The sequence below is a fragment of the Alosa alosa genome, chromosome 13 (genome assembly GCF_017589495.1).
Source record: "Alosa alosa isolate M-15738 ecotype Scorff River chromosome 13, AALO_Geno_1.1, whole genome shotgun sequence".
NCBI classification, from domain to species: Eukaryota; Metazoa; Chordata; class Actinopteri; order Clupeiformes; family Clupeidae; genus Alosa; species Alosa alosa.
The window spans coordinates 11,334,082-11,356,854 of record NC_063201.1 but is presented as its reverse complement, the minus strand read 5'-3'; the positions used below and the strand labels follow the sequence as shown (position 1 = coordinate 11,356,854).

The 22,773-nt window shown below is 42.1% G+C and overlaps 1 protein-coding gene across 1 annotated transcript; it reads right to left on the bottom strand.

Moving 5' to 3' along the window:
* Positions 1 to 15,003: 15,003 nt before the first annotated feature.
* lyplal1 (lysophospholipase like 1) lies at positions 15,004 to 22,294 on the bottom strand. The gene is made up of 5 exons (XM_048260067.1): positions 22,189 to 22,294; positions 21,340 to 21,433; positions 19,744 to 19,913; positions 17,073 to 17,188; positions 15,004 to 16,169 (listed from the first exon to the last, which is right to left on the bottom strand). The coding sequence occupies exons 1-5, from the start codon at positions 22,271 to 22,273 to the stop codon at positions 15,927 to 15,929; spliced, it is 708 nt and encodes a 235-aa protein (XP_048116024.1). The 5' UTR covers positions 22,274 to 22,294; the 3' UTR covers positions 15,004 to 15,926.
* Positions 22,295 to 22,773: the final 479 nt, after the last annotated feature.

Here is a 22,773-nt window from a genome sequence, read left to right as displayed (position 1 = left end):
TTTTATCTGGAGAACTTAAATCAATCATTGCCAAGTAACATTGACCCATGTATCATCACAGTCACCGCAGCTTTTAAGTCAGGCCGCAGGAAACCTTTTTTTCCCATGTTGCCATTGAAAGTAGATCCGTCAATGTCACTAGGGAACATACCGTTTGTTTTTGTTGTTTTTTTCTTCTTCAAATTGGACTGTTCTCTTTCCTGCATGATGGGAAGGGCCTTAAAAAGGAAATGGTCATAGAGCTTGGGCGAAATAGAAAATCACAACCTCTCCCCTTTATTATGAGCCCTCTCTTGTTAGCAATATAGAAATACAGCTGGAAAATGCTTAAAGATATCGGTCAATCAGAGTGAAGCCAATTATAATATTATTGGCTTATATTATAATTAAATTTAATATCAAAAGTAAATAAATGCATTTTCCTATAGGGGTTTCAGAGCATGCTAGAACTACATGACTGATCAGACTTTACAAAAGGGAATATTACAAAATAATTGTGATATAAAAGTGTATGGCCTGGGTTCTGTCAGCGCCCTCCAAAAGATTAATGTTCATGTGTGGTCCTTCACATGGCCTCTCTGGGTCTTCATAACTAATCCCAGACAGCAGTTTGTACAGGGGTAGATGTGGAGATTCAGTGGCAGCTGGTGACTCATAAAGTAGAGAATAGGGTAAACTCATTTACAAATGTCCAATCGTTCGGCAGGCAGCCAAAACAAATAGGTAGCCCACAGGCTAGTTGAGTTTTTATCAATAACTTTGATTATCTAAGAATCAGTGGTGGCTGATGACCAAAGTCTTAGGTGAAGCGACCCATAAAAACAATAAAGTAGTCTACAGGAAGATTTATAAGATTTATGTTGATGTCAAACACCCAAAAATCAAACAATTAAATCAAGCATTGAAACAATGTGTAGACTACCACACAAAATCAGAGAGCTGAATAAATTACAAAGCAAAGTAAGGGCCACAAGTGGGCTGTGAGATAGGACAAGACAGAAGCCTACTGGGAAAGAAACATCTTCATCTTTTTTTAAGTTGTCAGACTGTTTATTGTTTAAAGTGACATTTATCACCTTGGAATCAGAGACCACCCAAGATTCAGCCACCCAAGATCATATATGACCATCTCTCTCTCTCTACAAAATTCAACATGAAAAGCTGCATCCCTCCCTCAACATAGAATCTGACAAAACATCCCTGAATTACTCCAGCAACTTACACGATAACAACTCTCCTTAACCATTGCAGTCACTGAGTGGATTTTTCTGGTCTGGTCTGTCTGCTATCTGCTCTCATCCTCTCCTCATACAAAAATGATGGTATAATCCCATTAGCGATGTTGATCACTCCATCACCACAAAAAAATGCAAGTTAGCGATAGCTAATATGATAGTATGCAAAAGGTAGCTGTCCTTGAAGCTACAGGCTATTGCTGGCACTGCTGGCAAACTAACAATTAACTCTTAATTAACTCTTGCAGACAAAAACGTTAAATCAGATTTTACAATGAATAAAAATTGTATGATCAATAATATCGTACATATGTCTCAATCAACCATTCATTTCAGTCGCCCATGCTAGACTAGCCACTACAGCCAAAAAAAAAAATCAAAATTCACCACAATCATCTTTTTCAAAGCTACTACAGCCAAAAAAAGGTCAAAATTCACCACAATCATCTTTTTCAAAATGTCATTTCACCGGGCTCATTTCCGGCACCATCTAGAGTTGGCCAATTAATTGTACCAATACAGATGGAGACAATGCAGAGAACAGTGGTACTGTGTCGTCAATAGTGGCTGAGCTGGCAATTCCTGCTTGGAAAATTAACCAATCCACACGGATGACGTAATTTGTGGCTATCGGAATAGAGGATAATAGAGCCGTATATATAGAGAGAGTTTGGACAAATCATGGGTGCCATGTTTAATACTAACGACAGATGAACTAATGGTCGAATGACTGAATAAAAAACCTAAGAACATTTATCCTGCAGAGAAGTTGCTGCTTACATCTCGTGACGAGTGCGTCTTCAGCTGTGCTTTATACTGTATGCGCCTTTTGTTATTTCGCAGGTTTTTCTTGGTCAATGGCGTAATGCTTTTTAGATGGTGTAAGATAGCAATAGACCTCTCCGGAATAAGTCCCGCCTCCGAAACATCCGGATCCACCTAACTTCCGGTTGTCGAATGTCTATGGGAAATAACATGGCATTCGAAAAATAGTACCTGTCAAACTCTGTAGGTGGCAAAGTAGAAAAAGCTGGTGGGCCGATTGGCCTACATACTTCTGCCATCTGGTTTCCACTGGATTTTTTGATTCATTCGGGATACTTCGGTTTGGCTTTAGGGACCCTCTACTCCAGGGATGTCAAAGTCAAATACATTAGAGGGCCAAAAAAACTGTGACTGAAGTGCGGGCAAAGTTTGCACAAATGTACGATTTTTCCCATCCTCACCGACCTTGTCATAAAACTTGCCTTTCTCAAACTTCTTTGACCTGAGGCCCAGTCAAGGCATACTTTGGGGTCATAGGGCCTACCTACATGAACCCACCCCCTCCTCCCACCCCCCATTAAATTATCATAATGATATCACAATTATTATTTTTATACTATATTGCTATACATGCACTTCAAAACAGTCAATGTTTAAAGTGTTAAGATTGTTCACAAAAGTTTGTGAAAACATGCCCATCAGAGTACTGCTTTACTAATGTAAAATATAATTAGGCCTACAATAGTTTCATTGTTTTTAGATTGTTAGATGATGCTTGCATGAGAAATACTTCTCAAAACAACAGCAGTTATATGGGTGCCGTTGTTTTGGGATGTGTCCCTCATGCAAGCATCATACACTGATAGAATATTTATATGTTATTTAATTACATTTAATTTGAATGCCTGAATGTAAGGATTCAGGAGACACAATACCAGCTTGTGTGAATGGTAAATGGCGGATCAGATCATGCGTAAATCACTGATCTGGAGATCTTTAACTATCTTTAACTAAGACTAATTAATACTGTAGCTTTTGGCTGACATTAATACTTAATGCCAAACAGTGTTTTATATAGTCTGTGCTCTGTTTTTTATGGAAGTTGCATAAATCCACGTCGTTCTATTAAAGGTAAACTATGCAGAATTGGCAATTTCCTTACTGTTTTCTCGGTTTTTGCTTCTTTTTCACTGGCTCTGTTATGACGAATGTCTGAGAAACTCCATCGCTACCTTTTTCTAGCCGGTGCCTGGCGTGTATGTGTATTTGAATGCAGTAAAGCAATTCATTACACTCGTTATACTTCCTGACACTGAGGGGCCGCCCCGCCAGCCCACAGTTGCAAGGGTGGTTTTTCCGCCACAGGCTTAGGGGAAGCGAGACGGCCACCATTCACCCCGAAAAAAGTCATAGCCATTCCAATGACTCTGAAGCTGTTAAATTAAGGTAAATTAAGCTAAAAAACTAGCATATTAAGCTAAAAAACCTGCATAGTGTGCCTTTAAATGTCGTTTCATAATTAGCCTTCCAATAGGTTGAAGCTTAGCTTTGCTACCAACGTGCACACGCATGCATTGAATAAACGTTCATACCACGACTTAATTCTATGCCTCTATGTTTGATGACACCAAATTAACAAGTATTTCCTACTAATTGCAGATTTGTTTGTTTTCTTTTTCTGTCCGCAGCTCCTTGACCAATTGCGCAGCAAATTATCAGACGATGGCCCGGGAATAATTTCACTCTGCAGACCATTGTCCACATTGCGGACCGCGGCCCATAGTTTGACAAATGGTGACCTGCATGCTGCCATATTAAGGCCTTTTTCCGTGTGTTTTTTAGCGGGTTTTCGGCGGGAAGGCTCTGTAGAAATCTGGCACCCTATTCAACGAAGTTAAACTGAAAGAGCGTGCCGTTCACAGACACCAGAATGAACGAGTTCATCAGGCAGTAGCCTAGTAGCCTAATACAGTACGTTCAGTTCACGTTCGCTCAAAATACATATGAACGAGTGACTTTCGTTCAATGAACGCGTTCACTGGGGAGGGGGGTAGCTGAAAGTTGACATCTGCCCTGACTGAATACTGATGAATAATGAAGTCGAGGCCCACTTGCGGCGCCGCAGTGAGTTCGTGGGCTACTGTTGCATTGTGGGGAATGGAGTATTGATGCGCAAAACAGCAGCCGGCGGCTGTGGCCTGCGGGCCGGTTCTAATACTAATCATATATCATCCCGGGGGCCGTAGATAATTCATTCCGGATCCGGCCCGCGGGCCTTGACTTTGACATGTCTGCTCTACTCACTACCACGTAAGTGTAATGTTGTTTGGAACTGTAGAAGAGGTATAAAAATAGTGTTTTGTAGCGGTTAAAATGACATGCCTGGTCAAATGACATGCCTCGTCACTTCCAGGCTAACGAAGTTTTGACTAAAAAAACGTAAAATCAACTTTCTCAAAACACATCCTCAATGACATGATTTGGATGTCAACTCAACGTATGTACTCCCAATCATCCGTAAATTGATCTAAAGTGCATTTTACTCTGGATAATTCCTTTAATTCCCTAGCCAAAATCTGTCTATACGGCTCTGGTGGTGCCTATTTGGCTTGTTGGTGGTGGCCAGCTGGGATGCTAACTGGATGGTGTTAGATTGGATTGGGGTGGATGTTCCTGATGATGTTTGAGCTGTACCTCAGCTGACACACTGGCACGGAAAACAGAATATTGTTGCTAAAATTATGAGAATGTTCATAATGTATACAGAGTAAAATCTTTGTTGTGTGAAGCATATCTGACAGACCCAGCAAAGATATAGTAGAAGATATTGAAGTGTTCTCTGCCTTCACAAAAACCTATGCATGCTAACTCAGCATAGGTGTGACATAATAAAATGCAGGACCTTGTGTGGGAAGTAACAACCTGGAATTATTCTAAGGTGAGATTAAAGCTACAAGCTAGCGTGCAACCTTCTTGAAACTTTTCGAATGCCCTGGACGTCATCTGTTGCCTGACAGCAAAGGCGCCGATCATAGTGTCTGTATAGAACATGCGCCCCATTGTCCATTCGGCTGATCAAATCCAGCGCAAACCATGCTAACTGGCTGAAGCTTACCCTTCAAATCCGGACCCACTGCTCTCATTCAAAACACGCCCTTCTAGTGTTTAAAAGAGAGCCCAGCAATCAACTTCTGTTCATAAAAGCTCATCTATGATCAGCCCTGTCTACTGGTACTTCATACAACCAATGAGTGAAACATCTGATTATAAACAAGGATTTTCAATATATACATTGCTTATAAAAAATATTCACCTTCTTGGATATTTTCACCTTTTTGCTAATTTAATTTGGCCAGCTCATTTATCTTGCTATAAGATTTCCCCCCACACCTTATCCAATGTGGAAATGACAACGGTCGCTACTTCCCTGATGAGGAGAAGTTCTCCTGGAGAATATTCTCCACTGTGTCTCCTCAAGGCACTATGAAATAGGCCAGGGATTCATCTGTTGAGAGAGCCATTGAAATACAATGGGCCAACAGGAACATTTCCTCACCAGTAGAGCTAGAGACAATTCTCCTTCTCCTCTGACTGAGATTTGAGTTAGATTGAGGCTAGGTCAGGGCCAGATCAGAGCAGGTCAGTGCCAGATCAGAGCAGGTCAGAGCCAGGTCAGGGCCAAATCAGGGCCAGGTCAGGGACAAATTATGAGCCAGGTCAGGGACAAATCATGACCAGAACCATTTCTAACTCTGCTGCTTTCTATCCATTACATTTTATCTAAGAACACAAAATGTGTGAAGCAAGGCTATGCACTAAGAAAACTCACCCCAGTGAGGAAAACTCAAAAGTGGTAGTTGCATGTACAGTATATCCCTGGACTGGAAGTGGATCCCAGATTGAGGCTCCATGTTGTGACTCTCCTCTCCTGGACTAACACGTCCAGCACTCCTCACTGAAGGAGCGGCGTCATGCAGCCTGTATTGGACCAACTGGGATAGAGAAAAACAAGTTAGGAGAAGGATAGTTACCAAATGACAATAACCTTAACCGACAGTTGATCATATCAATATATCAGTCTCAGTCTAGCACAAGAGAGTCCAGGATATGTTTATCTACTGGAGCCCTGACCAGTGCCCTCCAACAAACCTGCCTGTCATTGCATAGTTCAAAGGTCAAACAAGCACAGGGGAGGCAAGAGGGATTGGGGTTGGGGTTTCTGAAGGTGTAGTGGAGAAGACATGAAGATGTCAGCAAACAGTGTTTTTGCTTTGCTAAAAAAATATTGCATTTGCAACACTATTAGAGTGCTACACTACAAAGTGAGCTTCCTGGTGTATTCTGGTAACTTCAGTAGTAACCGCTAATCTCCGCTAAAGGACATGTCACTTTTGAAACAATAGATGCCCGGCACCATTTTCTTTTAAAGATCAAATCCCAAAGTAACCTAGCCTGACCCCACCTGCCTAGCATCTCTGCTCATTTTCATCTCATCTGAGATACTAATCTGGCCTCTCTCAATGCAGTAGCGTTTTCAAGGCGATGAAAGGGGATGGCGTTGGTTTCAAAATGTAAAGGTGCAGTGGTGTATGGAATCCGTAACACCTTAAAACTTAATACAAATTGCAGTCGAAAGAATGTGTACACTTATACAGCTTGTTTAATACATTGTTTTCTGAATCCTTGATGAATGTGGTTGGTTAGGCTGGACCAATGATTTCAAAGTTAACGTCTAACGTCAAGTCTACGCCCATTATGATGTTACTGTATGGATGGCACGATACCACTTTTTCATGCCTGATACCGATACTGATCAGACAAACTTGAGTATCTGCCGATACCGATGCCAATCCGATACTATCTTTTAAAATAACTATGCTGTTAATGGGTGGTTGACGTTTTAGGCCGAAAAAAGGTTTTTGAACAAAAATAATTCTAGTTGTCTAGGCTTGTTCTAGGTTGCTCATCTAGAACTAGCATGCTCAAGATGCATTCTAGCCCATCATGACTCAATGTTGAAAAGAGGCTGGCTGGCCTCAAGCACAGTGACATTTCTTAGCAACACATTGAGAACACACAGACCTGAGTTCATGAAATCAAATAGTTTTTTGTAATACTGTGCACAAACATAATACCAGGAAGGCAGACAAGGGTGATATTGTGCAAGTTCATCCAAGAACTAATTTGCTGAAAAGAACAGTGTTTTATAGAGCAAGGAAAATTTGGAATGAGTTACCACTTGATATCCGTCAAGGAAAAAGCAAAATATTCTGAGAAGATGTAAAATATCCTGAGAAAATATCCTGAAAGATGTACTTTTTCAGTGGTTGATGTCAGGTGTTGGGTTTATTCTATTTTTTGTTTATTTTGGTTGAACGCTACTTTTTATAGGAGCGATGATTGCCTGGACTCATGAAGCCCAGGATTACAATCAATGATACTGGTTTAAACTGCATTGATTTTATTTGTTTACTATGTCAAATGCACTATGTGCTGCACATTTGTAATATTTACTGTTAAAGTTGTTGTAGGACTGTATTGGAATGTGTATTTGATGTGGACCCCAGGAAGACTAGCGAACTGCTATGGCACAAGCTAATGGAGATCCTTTAATAAAATAATAAAACAATTCAGATATTAGGCATGGAAATCACTTAGTCCTGTTGTACTGACACTCCCATTCCCAAAAATATGTATGGTCTTTTAGACTTTGTATTGGAATTTATATTTATTCACTAATTTGTTGTAGCCTGGCTAACGTCATACCCTCATCTCAAATGAGACGGGGTCTGGGAACTAGGCATTCATTTTCTCGTATTTGAAACGTGGTTTACGAATGCCCAGAGCCGTTTATTGGGCGCTACGAATGTCTATCAAATGCGTCTGTACGTGGCTCATAAAGGCTACGGTGTGTCGTCATTGTCTTACTGCCCTCCCTCCGTTCTGTGATTGGTCCCCTAACTGAGGCGAAAATTTGCTCCATGGTATCCAGGCTGCCTAGCAGCGTGAATTAAATCGCGCGCACAAGGCAGCATGGGAAAACCCAGGCTAAATTTGTTGTGTTAGTGACTAAAATTGTCATATGGTGTGACATGAAAGATATTGTGTGTAAAATTATAATGGGGTATATTTTTTATCATATCATACTTCATCAAAATCCAACACTTCATTGTACAAATGTAACCTATTACATTTTACAGTATTTGTCTTCATCAATACACAAAGTAAGGCATTTGTCTTTCAATAAACTTAATATTGAATTTTTTTTTTTTTTTATTTTTGAAAGAAAGAAAGAAAGAAAGAAAGAAAAGAAAATGCTTGTGACTTTTGCTGACCCTATTTCCCATCTGTTCCATTGAGATTTGTATGATTTAGACCCAAAAAGCCTTTTTATTTTCTTAATGTCACACCAAATGATATGGTGTCACGCCATGTGATAAATCACACCACATAATAATCTGTTAATGTAAAATGTGTATTATATGTGTTTCACAAACAACAAAAGACAGTTTAAGACAGGTACAGTATATCATGTAAAGGTTCAATGTTAAAAATCCCAGCTAAAACAGAAAGCCAACAAACATCATTTGGGTTCCCTGAGTTTTTCTCTTCTTGATGGTGGGCTTCAATTTAAATGTTTGTAGTTTACTCTCTTCATCTGTTACAAATTCAACAATGTATTCAGATTTTTAAAAACATACTGTATCCTGCATTATAATCAGATTAAATTGTTGCAATTACTTATAGTGATAGACAACATTGTTGTCTCTATCACCAGGATTTATTTTCTCAGACTACTATTGATATTTATACATATATGTCAAATATGTAGCTTTTGCATCCAAGGCTGTATAGTGTGAGTGAGTAACAGTGTGTGGGTGATTTCTGTGTGTGTAATGAAATAGGTGTTTGTAATGAATGTAATAGGTATTATCTTAAATAATAAATGTTAAAAAATGTTAAATATATCAAAATACATATTACACTAAAATATTAGTTAAACATATATATGAAAAAACATAACATTATTTATGCTGGAAAATTAAGATTATATCATATGGTGAGACAAGAAAACCTGGTCACACCATATGAGGTTTCATGCAGAACAATAAGTCTTGTGGCTAAATACTAGCACCCAAATTATATGCTCACTGCAACATGGTAGCATAGATTTAGAGGTAATATTGACCAAAAAGTAATTTACTTTTGACATTTTCCTGTAAAATGGGTCACACCAAAACACATTGAAAAGGGTACTGAAGTAGGAGTGCTGGAATTAAAAGATGAGAAATGAGAGAATGAGAGATAACTCACCTGGTAACCTTTCAATAACTTAAAACAGCAGACTTACAAGTAGACATCTGTGGTATTTATATGTACTTGAAAATATATTCGAGTTTTATTGGTTTTATTCAAAATCAAATACGCCATATGAACTTTTCCTGGCTGTGTGAAACACAGGAATATGACTGGCATGAATGGTCTATATGTTAATATAAAACAGCTTTTGAACAATATAACCACATTTCTTTGCAGTAGCTCCACTACTTGAGTGCTTGAGTGATCTCTGGGCTTATGCAGCCTTCTTTTCCCAAAGGAACGCATCACCTATGTTTGACCCTAAATGGCCTAGGAAATGCAAGAAAAAAAAACAGAGAAAAGCAAAACAAATCATGGACATATCACAATATATAAATAATACCAGGAATATATAAAATAACTGTTCAATTGAGCTATAAGTAGTATGTTGTCATGTGTAGCCTATACTTTTTGGGTTGTGATATGGAGGGGGGAAATTCTGTGGCGATTGATTGCGTGTAGTTAGCCGCTAGGTTAAACTGCTAACTTCACAGCACTCACAGCGATGGCTCATTTGAATGAGCAGAGACCGTTTAAAATCTTTAAGAGGAAAATAAAGTGACTGTGCTTCTTACATGTCTCGTTCACGTTGTGCTGTTTACGTGAATATGCTGCTCATGTTTTCCATATGACATCGCATCTCTCTTTAGTCATGTCCTTATGATACTGATCTTCTAGCTGAATGGATCGGATTAGTAATACGTAATATTTTTATTTTCCGATATCCGATCCAGTAATTTTGGCCAATATCAGGCCAATAGCGGTCCTGAGTATCGGATTGGCTCATCCCAAGATGCTAGGGTTGGAAACATTTCCCAATGGAGAGTAGCCAGACACTCCACAAAGTGAAACGAAGTGAGAGAGTTACCTGGACAAGCCAGTTATCTCGCTCTGAGATCAGACAGACCTCAGTGAGAGTATTTCAAGGTAATTAAAAGATGTCCAAACACTGTTTTTGGAGAAATATTCCATTCACAGTATTTCGACCATACAGATCTTCATCAGGCAGACCCTAATCCTAACCCTAACCCAGGGCAGCAGGGCAGTTCCCACAGGGCCTAGGCTTGATCCTGGGCTTCAGCCTGGGCCTGCTCTCCCCTCCCTGGCTCCTCCCGCCTGAAGCCTCTGGAGCCGGATCACATGGAAAGTAATGCGCAGTGGAAACTGGCTGCCAAGAAAAAAAGTCCACACTGCACCACTTTGCTGTGCTCTGCTGTGCTGTGCTCTACGCACCTCTTCCAGAACAGCATTCCTTCCGTCTGACGCATGCGTCACGAACCTGATTATCATCTAAGTGCACAAAACGCAATTTGGAAGAAAAGGTGGGTACCTAGGCAAAGAGAGGCTGCCCTCAAGAGCAGTCAGTGGTGCCAACGATAGGTGACTTCCAAGGAAGGGTGGAGGGTTTGGTGAGGGGTGATGGGAGGGGTGTGTGTGTGTGTGGGGGGGGGTTGGAGTGTGCAGTTGTGGGAAGTGGTTGGAGCAGACTGATCGTGTGAAGTGAATGCATCATGGGAAATGTAGTTCTTGGGAAAATCGAGTCAATGCTATGAAACACAGGGCGACAGAGAGGACAGGGGGAGGGAAAATGATGAGAGGTGAAGAGATGATTTACACAGAGCTGGAAAGGGGAGCACATGCAGGGACACTGGGAACAACAGCCGGGGACCCCGACCTGTGACGCGAGAAGACATGACGTGAGACAGAGTGAGACAGGGAAAATAACTGGTGTGTTTTATTTTTTCCTTGATCTTTTTTCTTCAGGGGGATGTTGACATTCCTTCTCATTTCCTCACCTGAGTTCACCTCACGGAGCCGCAGACGTAGAGGAGCCTTACTCATTTTCCATATCTACTCACTAAATCACACAGAGCCTGCACCTCACCTCTACAGCACACTATAGGACACCAATATTAACACCACAACACACTAACAGTCATCTATACTAACACCCACACTTTAACTACACTACAACAGCACACCAATTTTAACACTTCAGCTGCACTACTACAACACACTAACATTCAACTACACTAATAACAACAACTACACTACACTAACAATTCAACTACACTAATAACAACACTAACACTCAACTACACTGTACACTAACAATTAAACTACACAAACACTTCAATTACCCTACACTAACACCGCACAAACACTTCCACTACACTACATTAACACTTCAACTACACTACACTGCACTAATACATTAACTACACTACTCTATGCTTTCCCCTTGGGGATCAATAAAGTATCTATCTATCTATTTATCTATGCTAACATTCAACTGAATTATACTACTACGATGCATAAAACTGGTACTTCTCTCTACACTGGTAAGGCATGATAAGCACTACTTCACAGCCCATAATTGGGAAAGAACAGAGATTCAGAATGCCAAAGACACCACTGGCATTCCAATTCATATGACAAATCAGCTAACATACTGTGTGTGTGTGTCTGTGTGTGAATGTGTGTATGTGTGTGTGTGAATGTGTGTGCGCACATGTGTGTTTCTATGCATATGTGTGTAACAAATTCATTCAATACTTTATTGCTACCTTAAACTGACAGATGTGCATTGTGTGTGTGTGTGTGTGTGTGTGATTATATGGAAAAGCAGATCCAAGGGGTCAATGTTTTGAAATGGTAGAGAGGAGGACAGGATGTTACATAAGTCCTGAAACTGTACAGAATTTAACAGCCTCTATTGGCGCTGTAAAATATAACATCCACTTCGCCAAGGCTCTTTGGACACCTTCTTTATATGTTGGACTGAGTCAGGGTATACATGTGATGAAATAAAAGACCAAACATTTTTTTCTGCACTGAAACGCAATTAGGTGTAAAAAAAGGTTCTGTCAACCACCACTTCTGCATTCTGTGGATGTTAAAGGCGCTCTAAGCGATGCCACACGTTTTTTAGGCTAAAACATTTTATGTCACTAACTGCAACATCGCCTAACCATCCGCTAGCTGTCTGTGTCCTGAATAAACTGTAAAAAAACGCGATCTCTGTGGACAGCCCAGGCTCCAAAAACGGCAACAAAAAGAGCCTGGCAAACCTAGCCCATAAAAACATAACAAACTGTCATCTGCAAATCACAGACGATTAGGAGAGTTTCAATTGCACGGGAGCAGCATGGGAGGGAGGGGGAGGAGCTAGCTCTCTGTTTTGTTTGAAAGTCAACAGAAGTGACGTTACCCAGCATCACTTACAGCACCTTTAAAGGTACCACTGTAATGTTTGCGTTTAAGGGGGAGGGTAGGGATGGGGATGAGATGGGGTTGGGTGGCTGGTTGGCTTCTAAATGACTGTATAAACACACTCAAGTAGACGTGGGCCAGGGCCGGTGGCGAGCGACTGTTGCCTGGTGCCTGACGATGTTCCACTGACAGGAACAACACCAAAATGACGGTTCCAAAGGCAATCCACTGAGACCCGACAGCAGCCCTTTGATGGGGAGCCAACTTCAGTCTTGCATGCTTAGCACTCCTCACACACACACACACACACACACATGCACACACACACGCACACACACACACACACTTGTACCTGTAGTATCATTTTACAAGTCTTCCCAGCCTTCAGGGATTTCATTATGAGCATGTCTCATTTGATCAAGGTTGGCACTGGAGAGAGGGCCTTCAGGGAGGAAGGCCGCAGTGTAATGCATTCATGCATTATGTGTGTATGTTCATATGAATGCGTGTGTGTGGGAGTGTGTATGTTCATATGAATGTGTGTAAGGAAGTTTGTGTTGTGCCTAATCATATGAATGTGTGTGAGGGAGTGTGTGTGTGTGTTCATATGTGTGTTGTGTGTAAAATAGTGTGTGTGTGTGTGTGAATTGTCTTTGTTCGTTTGTCAGTAGCATGAAAAATATGCCTCTCACTGACAACTCTTTTTTTATGTCAGTTCGGGGGCCCTTTGCAGGTTATTTACCAAAGCCGGGCGGCAACAGCAAAATGATGGGTCTCCTATGAATGCACATGACTCGTGTCAGAACTGATGGCCAACCTGACAAAGGATCAAAGAGCGCCTAGGTGTGTATGAAAGTGACTGCACACCAGAGATTTTTGTGTATGTGTGGGCATGTGTGTGTTTAAGGTGATAAACACCACTCCTAAGCCTTAGGGCATTCCAAAGACTTTGGCAGGAATCCTCCTCCACTCTCCAACCATGCCACCCCAGCCCATCTCCACCCCCACCCCACCTTCTCCACCCCACCCCCACACTCTCCACCCCAGCCCACCTCCACCTTCTCCACCCCACCTCCACGTTCTCCAGCGCAGCCTCCATCTCTTGCACTGTCTGTGCACTCGGCTGTCTGTAGTGCAGCGTAGCGTGGCGTGGTGCAGGCACAAAGCAGTCCTGTGTCCCGAGTGAGCGCTCTGACTCAGAGTGGATCCTGGTTGGCTTCTTCTGCAGCTGCCTGCACTGACTCAAATCAAATGGAGCACAGCCCATCGAAAGTCAGCGAATCCCTTCTCTCTCTTTCTTTCTCTCCTTCCTTCCCTCCCTCTTTCCTCCCCTCCTTCTCTCTCCTTCCTTCCCTCCCTCTTTCCTCCCCTCCTTCTCTCTCCTTCCTTCCCTCCCTCCCTAACTCGTTTGCCCTGCGTGTCCCTCCCTGTGGGAAGGCCCAGTGGCCCTCCTGACCTCCTTGAGACGCCGATAAAGTGCCACTGATTTTGCAGCACGCCAAAATGTGCCGTGTGAGTGTGTGTGTGTGTTTTTCTCCTGTCTGACCCCCCCCCCCACCCCACCAAGCTCGGCTCAGGTTCCCCCAAAACCCTCTCACTGTCGCTGCCCCCCCCCCTTTTCCATTTTGCAGCGGGTTTAAAAAGGAAGGCCTTGTCAGGATTCCTGGTATTTTTGCACTGGAGTGCTACTCCCAGGCCTGCGAGCTGTGTTAGCCTTGGCCTGAGGCCCCCTGAAAGAGCAGAGTGGAGCGGAGCAGGGCCCAACATCCGGACGACCTCGAGCCCAAACAGTGGAGGACTCGCTAACCACTTCCTTCCAATAACCATTAATGAAGCGATGTGTGTTACTGCGGAGGACTACCGGAGCAAACAGCGCGGCCGAGACCCCCCGAACACATGTTCAACAGATTTCCAGCTAAGACAGGATACGGGGGGGGGGGGGGGGGGGGGACGATAATAATGGGGCTTCACAAAGGAGGAGGGAAGAAAATAGATGGACAGCCGAGGAGGAAGAGAACGAAAAAAGGAGAGAACGAAAAAAGGAGAGAAAGAAAGACTGCAGGGTAGAGGGCAGCTGAAGACAGCCATACAGGAGAGTGTCTTCACACTAACAGCATCCGCTTCTGCAGTAGTGTTCTGGTTCTGCAGTACTGTTGCGGTTCTGTAGCAGGTTCTGCAGCTGTGGTCCAGTTCAGTTAGATAGCTGAGCATCAGTGTACCGGTTCTACAGTGAATCTCTCATGCTGCAGCTGGGCTCTGATTCAATCTATCCAGCTTTTAGGTGCAGATGGTCTACTGTATCTGTCTGTCCACTTCCAGCATCGCTATAGCTCTCACACCCTGAGACAGCATCCTTTACCGACTCTCTGAGGCTGAGTGTGTGTGTGTGTGTGTGTGTGTGTGTGTGTATTTGCGTTCACAGGCACAGTTGTTTTAAGGTTCACACAAATAGGACATTTTATTGACATGACCATCTTTACAGTTTAGATATATAAAAAAGAGAGCTGACTCTTGTTCGGAAAATAGAATATAAGTTCAATATGTGACCCCCAATAATTCCTTGCATTCTACAGGTAATGGCTTCTTTCCCATAACAACCACATTTTCATTCATTTTCATTTTCATGTCTGAAAACTATAAGTGACTGCATGATGCAATTAATACATAAAACACAATGCATAGACAAAACGTGTATAATGTAATATAATATAATATAATATAATATAATATAATATAATATAATATGCATAGATTGGCACAATATTTAGGGTAAATATAGATTTTTCAAACAACATAAATTACATCCTACAGTATATGTTTACATTCTAGTCTACATCCTTTCCAAAATCAGGCATGCAGGAAAGAGTTTCAGAGTGGGTTTGTTAACATGGTCAGTCGAGTCACTGCGGGTAAGACTTTGGGATGTTGAGGGCAGTGAATCAGTAAATCTGTAAATTACGTCCTCTGATTTAACCCAACTCCGTGTTAGACATTTGATTCCCTTACTTGAGCTTTTCTTGATCCATCAGCTGTGCATGTTTATTTGTGCATATTCACTCTGCTTATGTGATTGTGCTGGTATGAGTGTGTGGGAGTAGCATGCTGATGTGTGTGTGTCCGTGTGTCCGTGTGTGTGTGTGTGTGTGAGTCTGTACGCTCTACGCTAGTGTGCACCTATGCCCACGTCTACTTGCTCCTCCAAGGGCAGCTTTTTAAAACAGCCAGGCATGCACTGAATGTGTGTGTGTGTGTGTGTGTGTGTGTGTGTGTGCGTGTGTGTCTGTGCTCCCAGGCGTGTGTGTCTGTGCGTGTGTCCTGTCCGGTCTCCTCCCCCGACTAGCGTGCGTCCGCACCCTAGTCTGCGTGCTCCACCGGGGGCAGTTTGCGGAGCAGCCAGGCGCGCAGGAGCTCCAGCTCGGGGGCGCACAACTGGTGCTGGAGGCCCGGCAGGGTGTGGAAGGACACGCTCATGCCCGTCCGCCTCAACTGGGCGCCCGTCTGCTCGCCCCACTCGTGCAGCACCAGATCGTCGCTCGAGCCGTGGCACTGGAACAGCTCCGGCAGACTCAGCGCCCGCGTCCGACGCTCCTCCACCGCCTGGGAGCACAGACACACACGCATGACAGCAAAGAAATTGATTCCTTTTGGATAGGGTCATAAACACAGTGGACTAATATGTACATGGATTAAAACTAGTCCTTTACTAAAACGTACATAGATTAAGCCTACTGTAGTCCAGCACTAAAACATACATGGATTAAGACTAGTCCTTGACTACAACATACATGGATTAAGCCCAGTCCTGGACTAAAACGTACATCGATTAAGTTTAGTCCTAGATTTAAAAAGAATCTCATTGAAGATCTCCCCTGAGAAAGAGTGGCAGTGGCTCAAGAGGGGGAGTCATCCAGCAACTGAAAGGCCTCGGTCATCAGTGTGTGAGTGTGAGTGTGTGTGTGGGTGAATAGGTGAATGTGAGGCATGACATTGTAAAGCGTGATTTTAAAGCTGCGGTGTGTAGCATTTAGTGTGATCAAGCAAAGAGCAAATATGGAATGCAAAAGTTATCATGTATTCATAAGAGTATTATCACCTACATGAATGCACAGGTAATGGAGCTAATTAGCTGATCTACCTGCCTGAAGACATGTGCTAATTACAATCAGCTGTTTTAGTAAATGATTGGAACAAATATGGTAAGAGTTTTCCACCAGCCACTAACCCCTAGATACTGCACCTTCAAGGGGATAAGGGTGGAGGAGGGAACACAATGTGTTATAGAGACACATCACTTCCATGTTTTGCATTTGTCTTTGAGCTTCATACAGACTCTGCATAAACCTGCACTTGTACATCTCTTTTAACTGACCACTGGTTTCTACATCCCAAGTGTTGCACTTTTCTATTTCCATCTCTTATCTTAACAAAGGTGAATATGAGGGAGTTATGGCAACAAGAATGGGAATAGAATGCAATAGCGTCATCAACAGTCATCGTTACCTGATAGACGACGGAGTCTTTATTCAGGAAGCTGGATAGAGCAAAGACTCCACCCACTTCTGGGTGGTACCTACAGGCCAGGTGCAGTGCCATGGCTCCACCCATGGAGAACCCACCTTTTGTAAAAATGGGGAACAGGGGAACAAGATTCCAGGTTAAGTAAGTAAAAGTCTTGTTAACTTCTGTTATTCTTCTCCAGCCATAATCTGAATTTGCTGGTCTAGTAATTTTGCCTAAGAATTTTTAGCTACAGTGCTTTGTTAAGTCGACAGGCTGCTTCAGAAACCTGGGGCGGATTTTCAATTTTCCTGACCCTGGACTTTTCCATCCTAGGTTGGGAATTACGGGAACGCCAGACAGAGTTTCTCTCCCACTGGTCTGGTTGGGCTGGCACGTCTGACTGCTTCCTTAATGCTGAGGCTAATTCTTCTCCAAGCCTTTGAACAGACAGTACTCTTAGTGAGCTGGAGACTGGGAGGGGAGGGGGGTCCTCCTCTATTGTGATGGCAGCGTACTTCACTGAGGGCCATCTGCTTCTAATTAACCATAGGGGCTAATTATGCTGTGATTCACTGTCGGGAGAAAAACTGGTGACAGTCTTGTGCCTCGCTGCAAAATGCTCCCAGACCAAGACAAGGAGATTAAATCTCATCCAACTGTGTGTGTCAAATCTGCCCAGTCTAGCACTGGCATTTATTACATTTCAATTGAACTCAAGTCAAGCAACTTGTCTCACTCATAATTCAAATTCGGACACAAAAAACAATATCAAAAGTTCTGCCTCACAGAGCAGCTAATGGAAGAAAATGCAAAATCCTGAAAGGAATTGAAGTTTAATTGACAAGTTAAGGCTGGCTCTTGAAAACAACTAAAAAAGAGAAGCAGGAAGGCACAGAGAAGACCGAAAGAGAGAGAAAGAAAGAGAGAGAGAGAGAGAGGAAAAAAGGGAAAAGTGAAAACTGGCCCTTAGTTCCACATCATCAAGTTTCTAACTCTCTGGAAAAGGCACCCTCACATGAGCCCCCCCCTTCCTCCTTAATCTTACACATCTGGGTGCGTCTGGGCATTTGCCGCACATCTGGGAAAATGCAGGAGTGCCCATCACGCCGTCACAGCCGTAAGGAAGACACCGCCAAGCTCGGATTGGGGGTGAAGTAGACATGCCACCATACAGATGGAGAAGGAGACACCACCCTCACATCAAACGTCTCCAAAACGTTTCAATGAGATGTCTCAACCAAATCTCCTCAGAGTTTTAGCTTCTCACCTAGGGAGAGACAACTTGTCTGGTCACATGGTCCTCTGATCAAATGACCGCTGGTAAGTAAGTAACTGACGCCTTATCCTGCTCCTCTCTCTTTCTTTCCACGACTGATCTTGTGTGTCAGCACTCCCTTGCACACTTTTCCTCCCCCCACACGCACACCTCTTTGTTGTTTGGTAGGGCCTGCCGCATGTGTGTTTGATACCGTATTTCTCTTTCTTCTCTCTCTCTCTCTCTCTCTCTCTCTCTCTCTCTCTCTCTCTCTTTCTGTCTGTCTGTCTGTCTGTCTCCAGGGTCTTTCCCATGGACCAGCACTCCTGAAAGATCGAGAAGGAGAAACACACACACACACACACACACACACACTTGCGATGGTCTGCCGACGGCCCTCCTGAAAAACGTTTTCCATGGAAAGTCCTGGCACTTGTCAGGCCGACGGCTCTGGAAGTGGACTCCGGGTGCAGACCACTCCGCTTCTTCGGCGTGCGGAGTGACTCCAATGAGTATTTATAGTTAATGACAAAATGTTATGATTTAGGAAGATAATATTTCAGCAGTCTCGCAGGCACATGTGTTTTTTCAATCAGTTTCTCTGGAACCAAGTTTAGGGGCTTTTCTCTCCATCCACACAAGACCTTTCACACAAAAGTTTTTTTTTCCCTCGACCTTGTGTGTGTATGTCTGTGTGAAAGACTTTTCAAGAATTCACAACTATTTTTTGTGTGTATGTATATATACAGTATATATATACACACACAGCCACATATATTTCTTGACTTGTCTGTTAACCCTTTTATATCCCTCCAAAGCTGAATGGCTTGTGCTCTGTGGAGAAGCTTGCACTCTCTCACCATGTGAGTAGCTAGCACAGTAACTGGCAGAGTGACCCCACACATTTCCTGTGGGAACCTACCTTGGGTAGTTTTTAATAGTCTACCATTTTCACAGCACTTGTGCTGCCTGCTTGTATTTCAAGATTATTTACATCTGACATATCCTGATAACCCAAAATACTTCAGGATTTAGCGCTGAGGAAACCCGAGAAACCGCAGAGGCTAAAAATGTTGCTACAAACATATGAAAGGAATGGAAAGTTTGATAAGTTGCATTTTTGTTTTGTTTTTTCTTTTTTTGTTGTTTGTTTAATTTAGTGGTCAGAGAAAACTGTGGGGATTGGGTTGATGTGTGTGATTGTGTGTGTGTGTGTGTGTGTGTGTGTGTGTACGTACAGCACAGCACACAGGTCTGGGGTGTAGGAGTCAGATCTATTTATGTATATTATTATGTATTATTATTATTGTGTTTGTGTGTATTCTTACAAATAATTATTTTATGTATGCATACAAGCGTGTGTGTGTGTATTCGTGCCAATTACAATTTTATGTATGTGTGTATAAGAATTCCTACCGATTACTATCCTGTGTTTGGGAACGCCAGCCTGGATCTCGTCCTGGAGGATGGATCCAAGAGTGGAACACATGCCGTCCACAGAATCCAGGTGCTCTGGGCAGTCCCTGGAGATCTTGTGGCGGTCAAACCACACGTTGGACAGAGCACCTCGCATCGGTGTGTAGGGCCTGAGAGAAGAAGTATACACACACAAACCGAACTTGCTATCAGAGCTTTGAAAGGGATGTGGTTATGTGGTGGCTCACACACGGGTGGCTGTTGTAATTATTGCACTGGAAGAAATTATTAACCAATTACTTATACATGTACTTACATTTCCAATTACCAATGCATGACACAGATAGTGTGAAAATAAACAATCTGTAAAACGTATCTGATATCTTGTTTGTCTTGTTTTAATATGTAAAATGTAAATCCTTCATTCCAGAGTGAGTGAAAATACAGTCATGACCCTATTTTGGTGGATTTTTACAGATCACATCATGGTTCAACTCAAATATGAATGAAATGTAATAAAGATGAATAAATAGCTCAACTGTACACTTGTGTGAAGTACTGTAAGCATATGGATAAGTGGATATGCACACCGTGCATCTTAGGTGAAATAACTACATCAAATGCAAACACCTTTGATCTCATGAGATGTGGCATTATTTGTGCTGAATGAAAGCAGTGGTAAAGTCGTAAAGTGATGTTTGGCTTTGATATTGAAACAAATAGGAGTGCTTCTGTTTTTTTTTATATTAGATTAGATCCAACTTTATTGTCATGATGTCAGAGTACAAGTACAATAACAACGAAATGCAGTTTGCGTCTAACCAGAAGTGCAAAAAAGCAGAAAAGTGATATACAAAGTATAGACAGGTGGTGTATAGACAGGACAAGAAATATAGTGCAGTGTAGACAGTAGTATACAGTTGGTTTACAGAAGGTGGTTTATATATATGTGCTTGCATGTGTTTTTATATATGTGCAGTGTGTTAGCAGTTACCTTATAAGAGCAGAATAAATAAGGCTATGTAGTATGAACAATGTGTGAACAACATGTACAGATATGTGCAATGTAGTAGCAGTAACATAAGAGTAGTAAGAATAATATGGAATGCAGTGTATTAACAGAATATATATAATATAATAATATAAGAAAAACTAAATAAATAAGGATATTCAGTATGAACCATATAGACAGATATGTACAGTATGTACAGCTATGTGCAGTGTGGTAACAGTACCATTGTAGTGCAGAAACAGTAACATTATAAGAGTAGTAAGAATAAGTGTGTGTGCAGGATGAATAGTATGAAGAGCAGTAGAATATGGCTATGTATAGGTGTAATTACATTATGTACATTTGCAAATAAATAGAACACTATGGGTGGGATAGGAATTGGGAATTGGGATAGTGCAATTGTCCCGGGTGTGTGTGTGTGTGTGTGGGGGGGGCAAGGACACCTTAGGCAATTTTACAGGGGAGAGGGGTCTGTGTTGATGGGCAAAAGTCTGCACAATGATGGATAATGAATCCCTATTGAATCATTACGGTTTTCTTATATAAAGAGAACATCACCAGTAGTTATGGCCACAGGGACTTACCTGGCAGGAGCTGTAGGGTAGATTATTCTGATATGGGGGAACGCCAGATGAAACGTGTCTCGGACCCACCCCCGAAGTCCCAGTCCCGTGTCTCCTACACAGCAAGTGAAGAGTTCATCAATAAATCTCAATTATCATTACAGCCTATTGCACTGTGTAATCTTGTTTCTAACAAGGCTACATCTTTTTTAGAAAGATTATGAACTTCTAGAGTGAGAGTAGGCTAGGCTACAGCCACCTCCTCAGATAGAGATAGCCTACTTCAATTGTTCTTGGACTCAAACAGCACTTTCCCCTTTGGTTTGTTTTTACACTGTCTATGAGGCATGACATGCTTGTTCTGTACAAATGTGTTTGAAAAGAAAAGGGAGAGAATTGTTTTATTAGGTAGTGGGAAACACCCACCCTTCATTTGTAAGGGAGTCCGTGATCATTTATCTTAATTTATCCCGAAATAAATAAATGAGTACTAAAGATAAGCAAATCTTTACAAAATGAGACGTGAACTCTTTAATCCATCCCAGGTCAAGAGTTTTTCCTCGTAAACTGGCTGAGCCCAAGAAGAAAGATCAAACGTGAGATCAAAAGCCCCACACAGCTGATTAGGCTATAACACGAGACGAGTCCTTGCAGGGGAATACTGAGATTCGAATTGTTTACGTATCCATGTTATGTTATGCTAGTAGCCTGATGCACGTATGAAGCTGTAGCCTATGTGGGCTACAGTTCACCTTCACCTTGTCCTTAATAGGAACTGAGTTCAGCGATAAAATAAACACGGTAAGGTGACACAACGTTTACTTATATATAACACGTTTAATGGCTATTGTCGAGGAAAGAAAATGCCACCTGAGCCATGGAGGAAGATAATCGATGCGGAATGTTTTCCTGTTTGAGACACAACACATCTGTGTAATTTCTGTGTGGCAGCCATGCCGGAATGAAGAAATCTCGCGATACTACCGGAAGTCTGCGGGAAAAATACAGGGATGCTTGATTAGTGCATGTGGTTCACCAATAGGCTATTTATGCTATTTTTGTCTTTTTTGAACTAAAATAAAGTATGTTAATGTCAACATAAAAAGAAAGCAAGTTTGTTATTTATACTATTTGATTATTAATATTGTTTTTTTTTTATGTGAATTTAGACTATTATCAGGTCAGCAGATTGGCCTGGTGATTTAGGCTAGTGGTATATCACTCCTGTCAAAGTGAATTTGGCCTGCTTATTGCGCTCCAGAGGTAGGCTGAAAGGTTGTCCTTTTAGTCCTCAGACTGGTATAACTGGTATAACATAGGCCTGCCCTGAAGACTTTATTCGTTATTTTTAGTGCTGTTTGGGGCTGTCGCTAGCCAGGAAAGAATGAATTCCGTCTGATTAGGGGCCATCCAGACCCATGTTGTGTTTTAACACGCTTTATCATGTACATGGTG

Coding starts and splice junctions, on each gene's coding strand:
- lyplal1 (XM_048260067.1), bottom strand. CDS start 22,273: ATGGCTGCCACACAGAAATTACACAGATGTGTTGTGTCTCAAACAGGA. Junction 21,434..22,188: donor TATCTTCCTCCATGGCTCAG/GTGGCATTTTCT, acceptor CTTGCTGTGTAG/GAGACACGGGACTGGGACTT. Junction 19,914..21,339: donor TACCCTACAGCTCCTGCCAG/GTAAGTCCCTGT, acceptor TTCTTCTCTCAG/GCCCTACACACCGATGCGAG.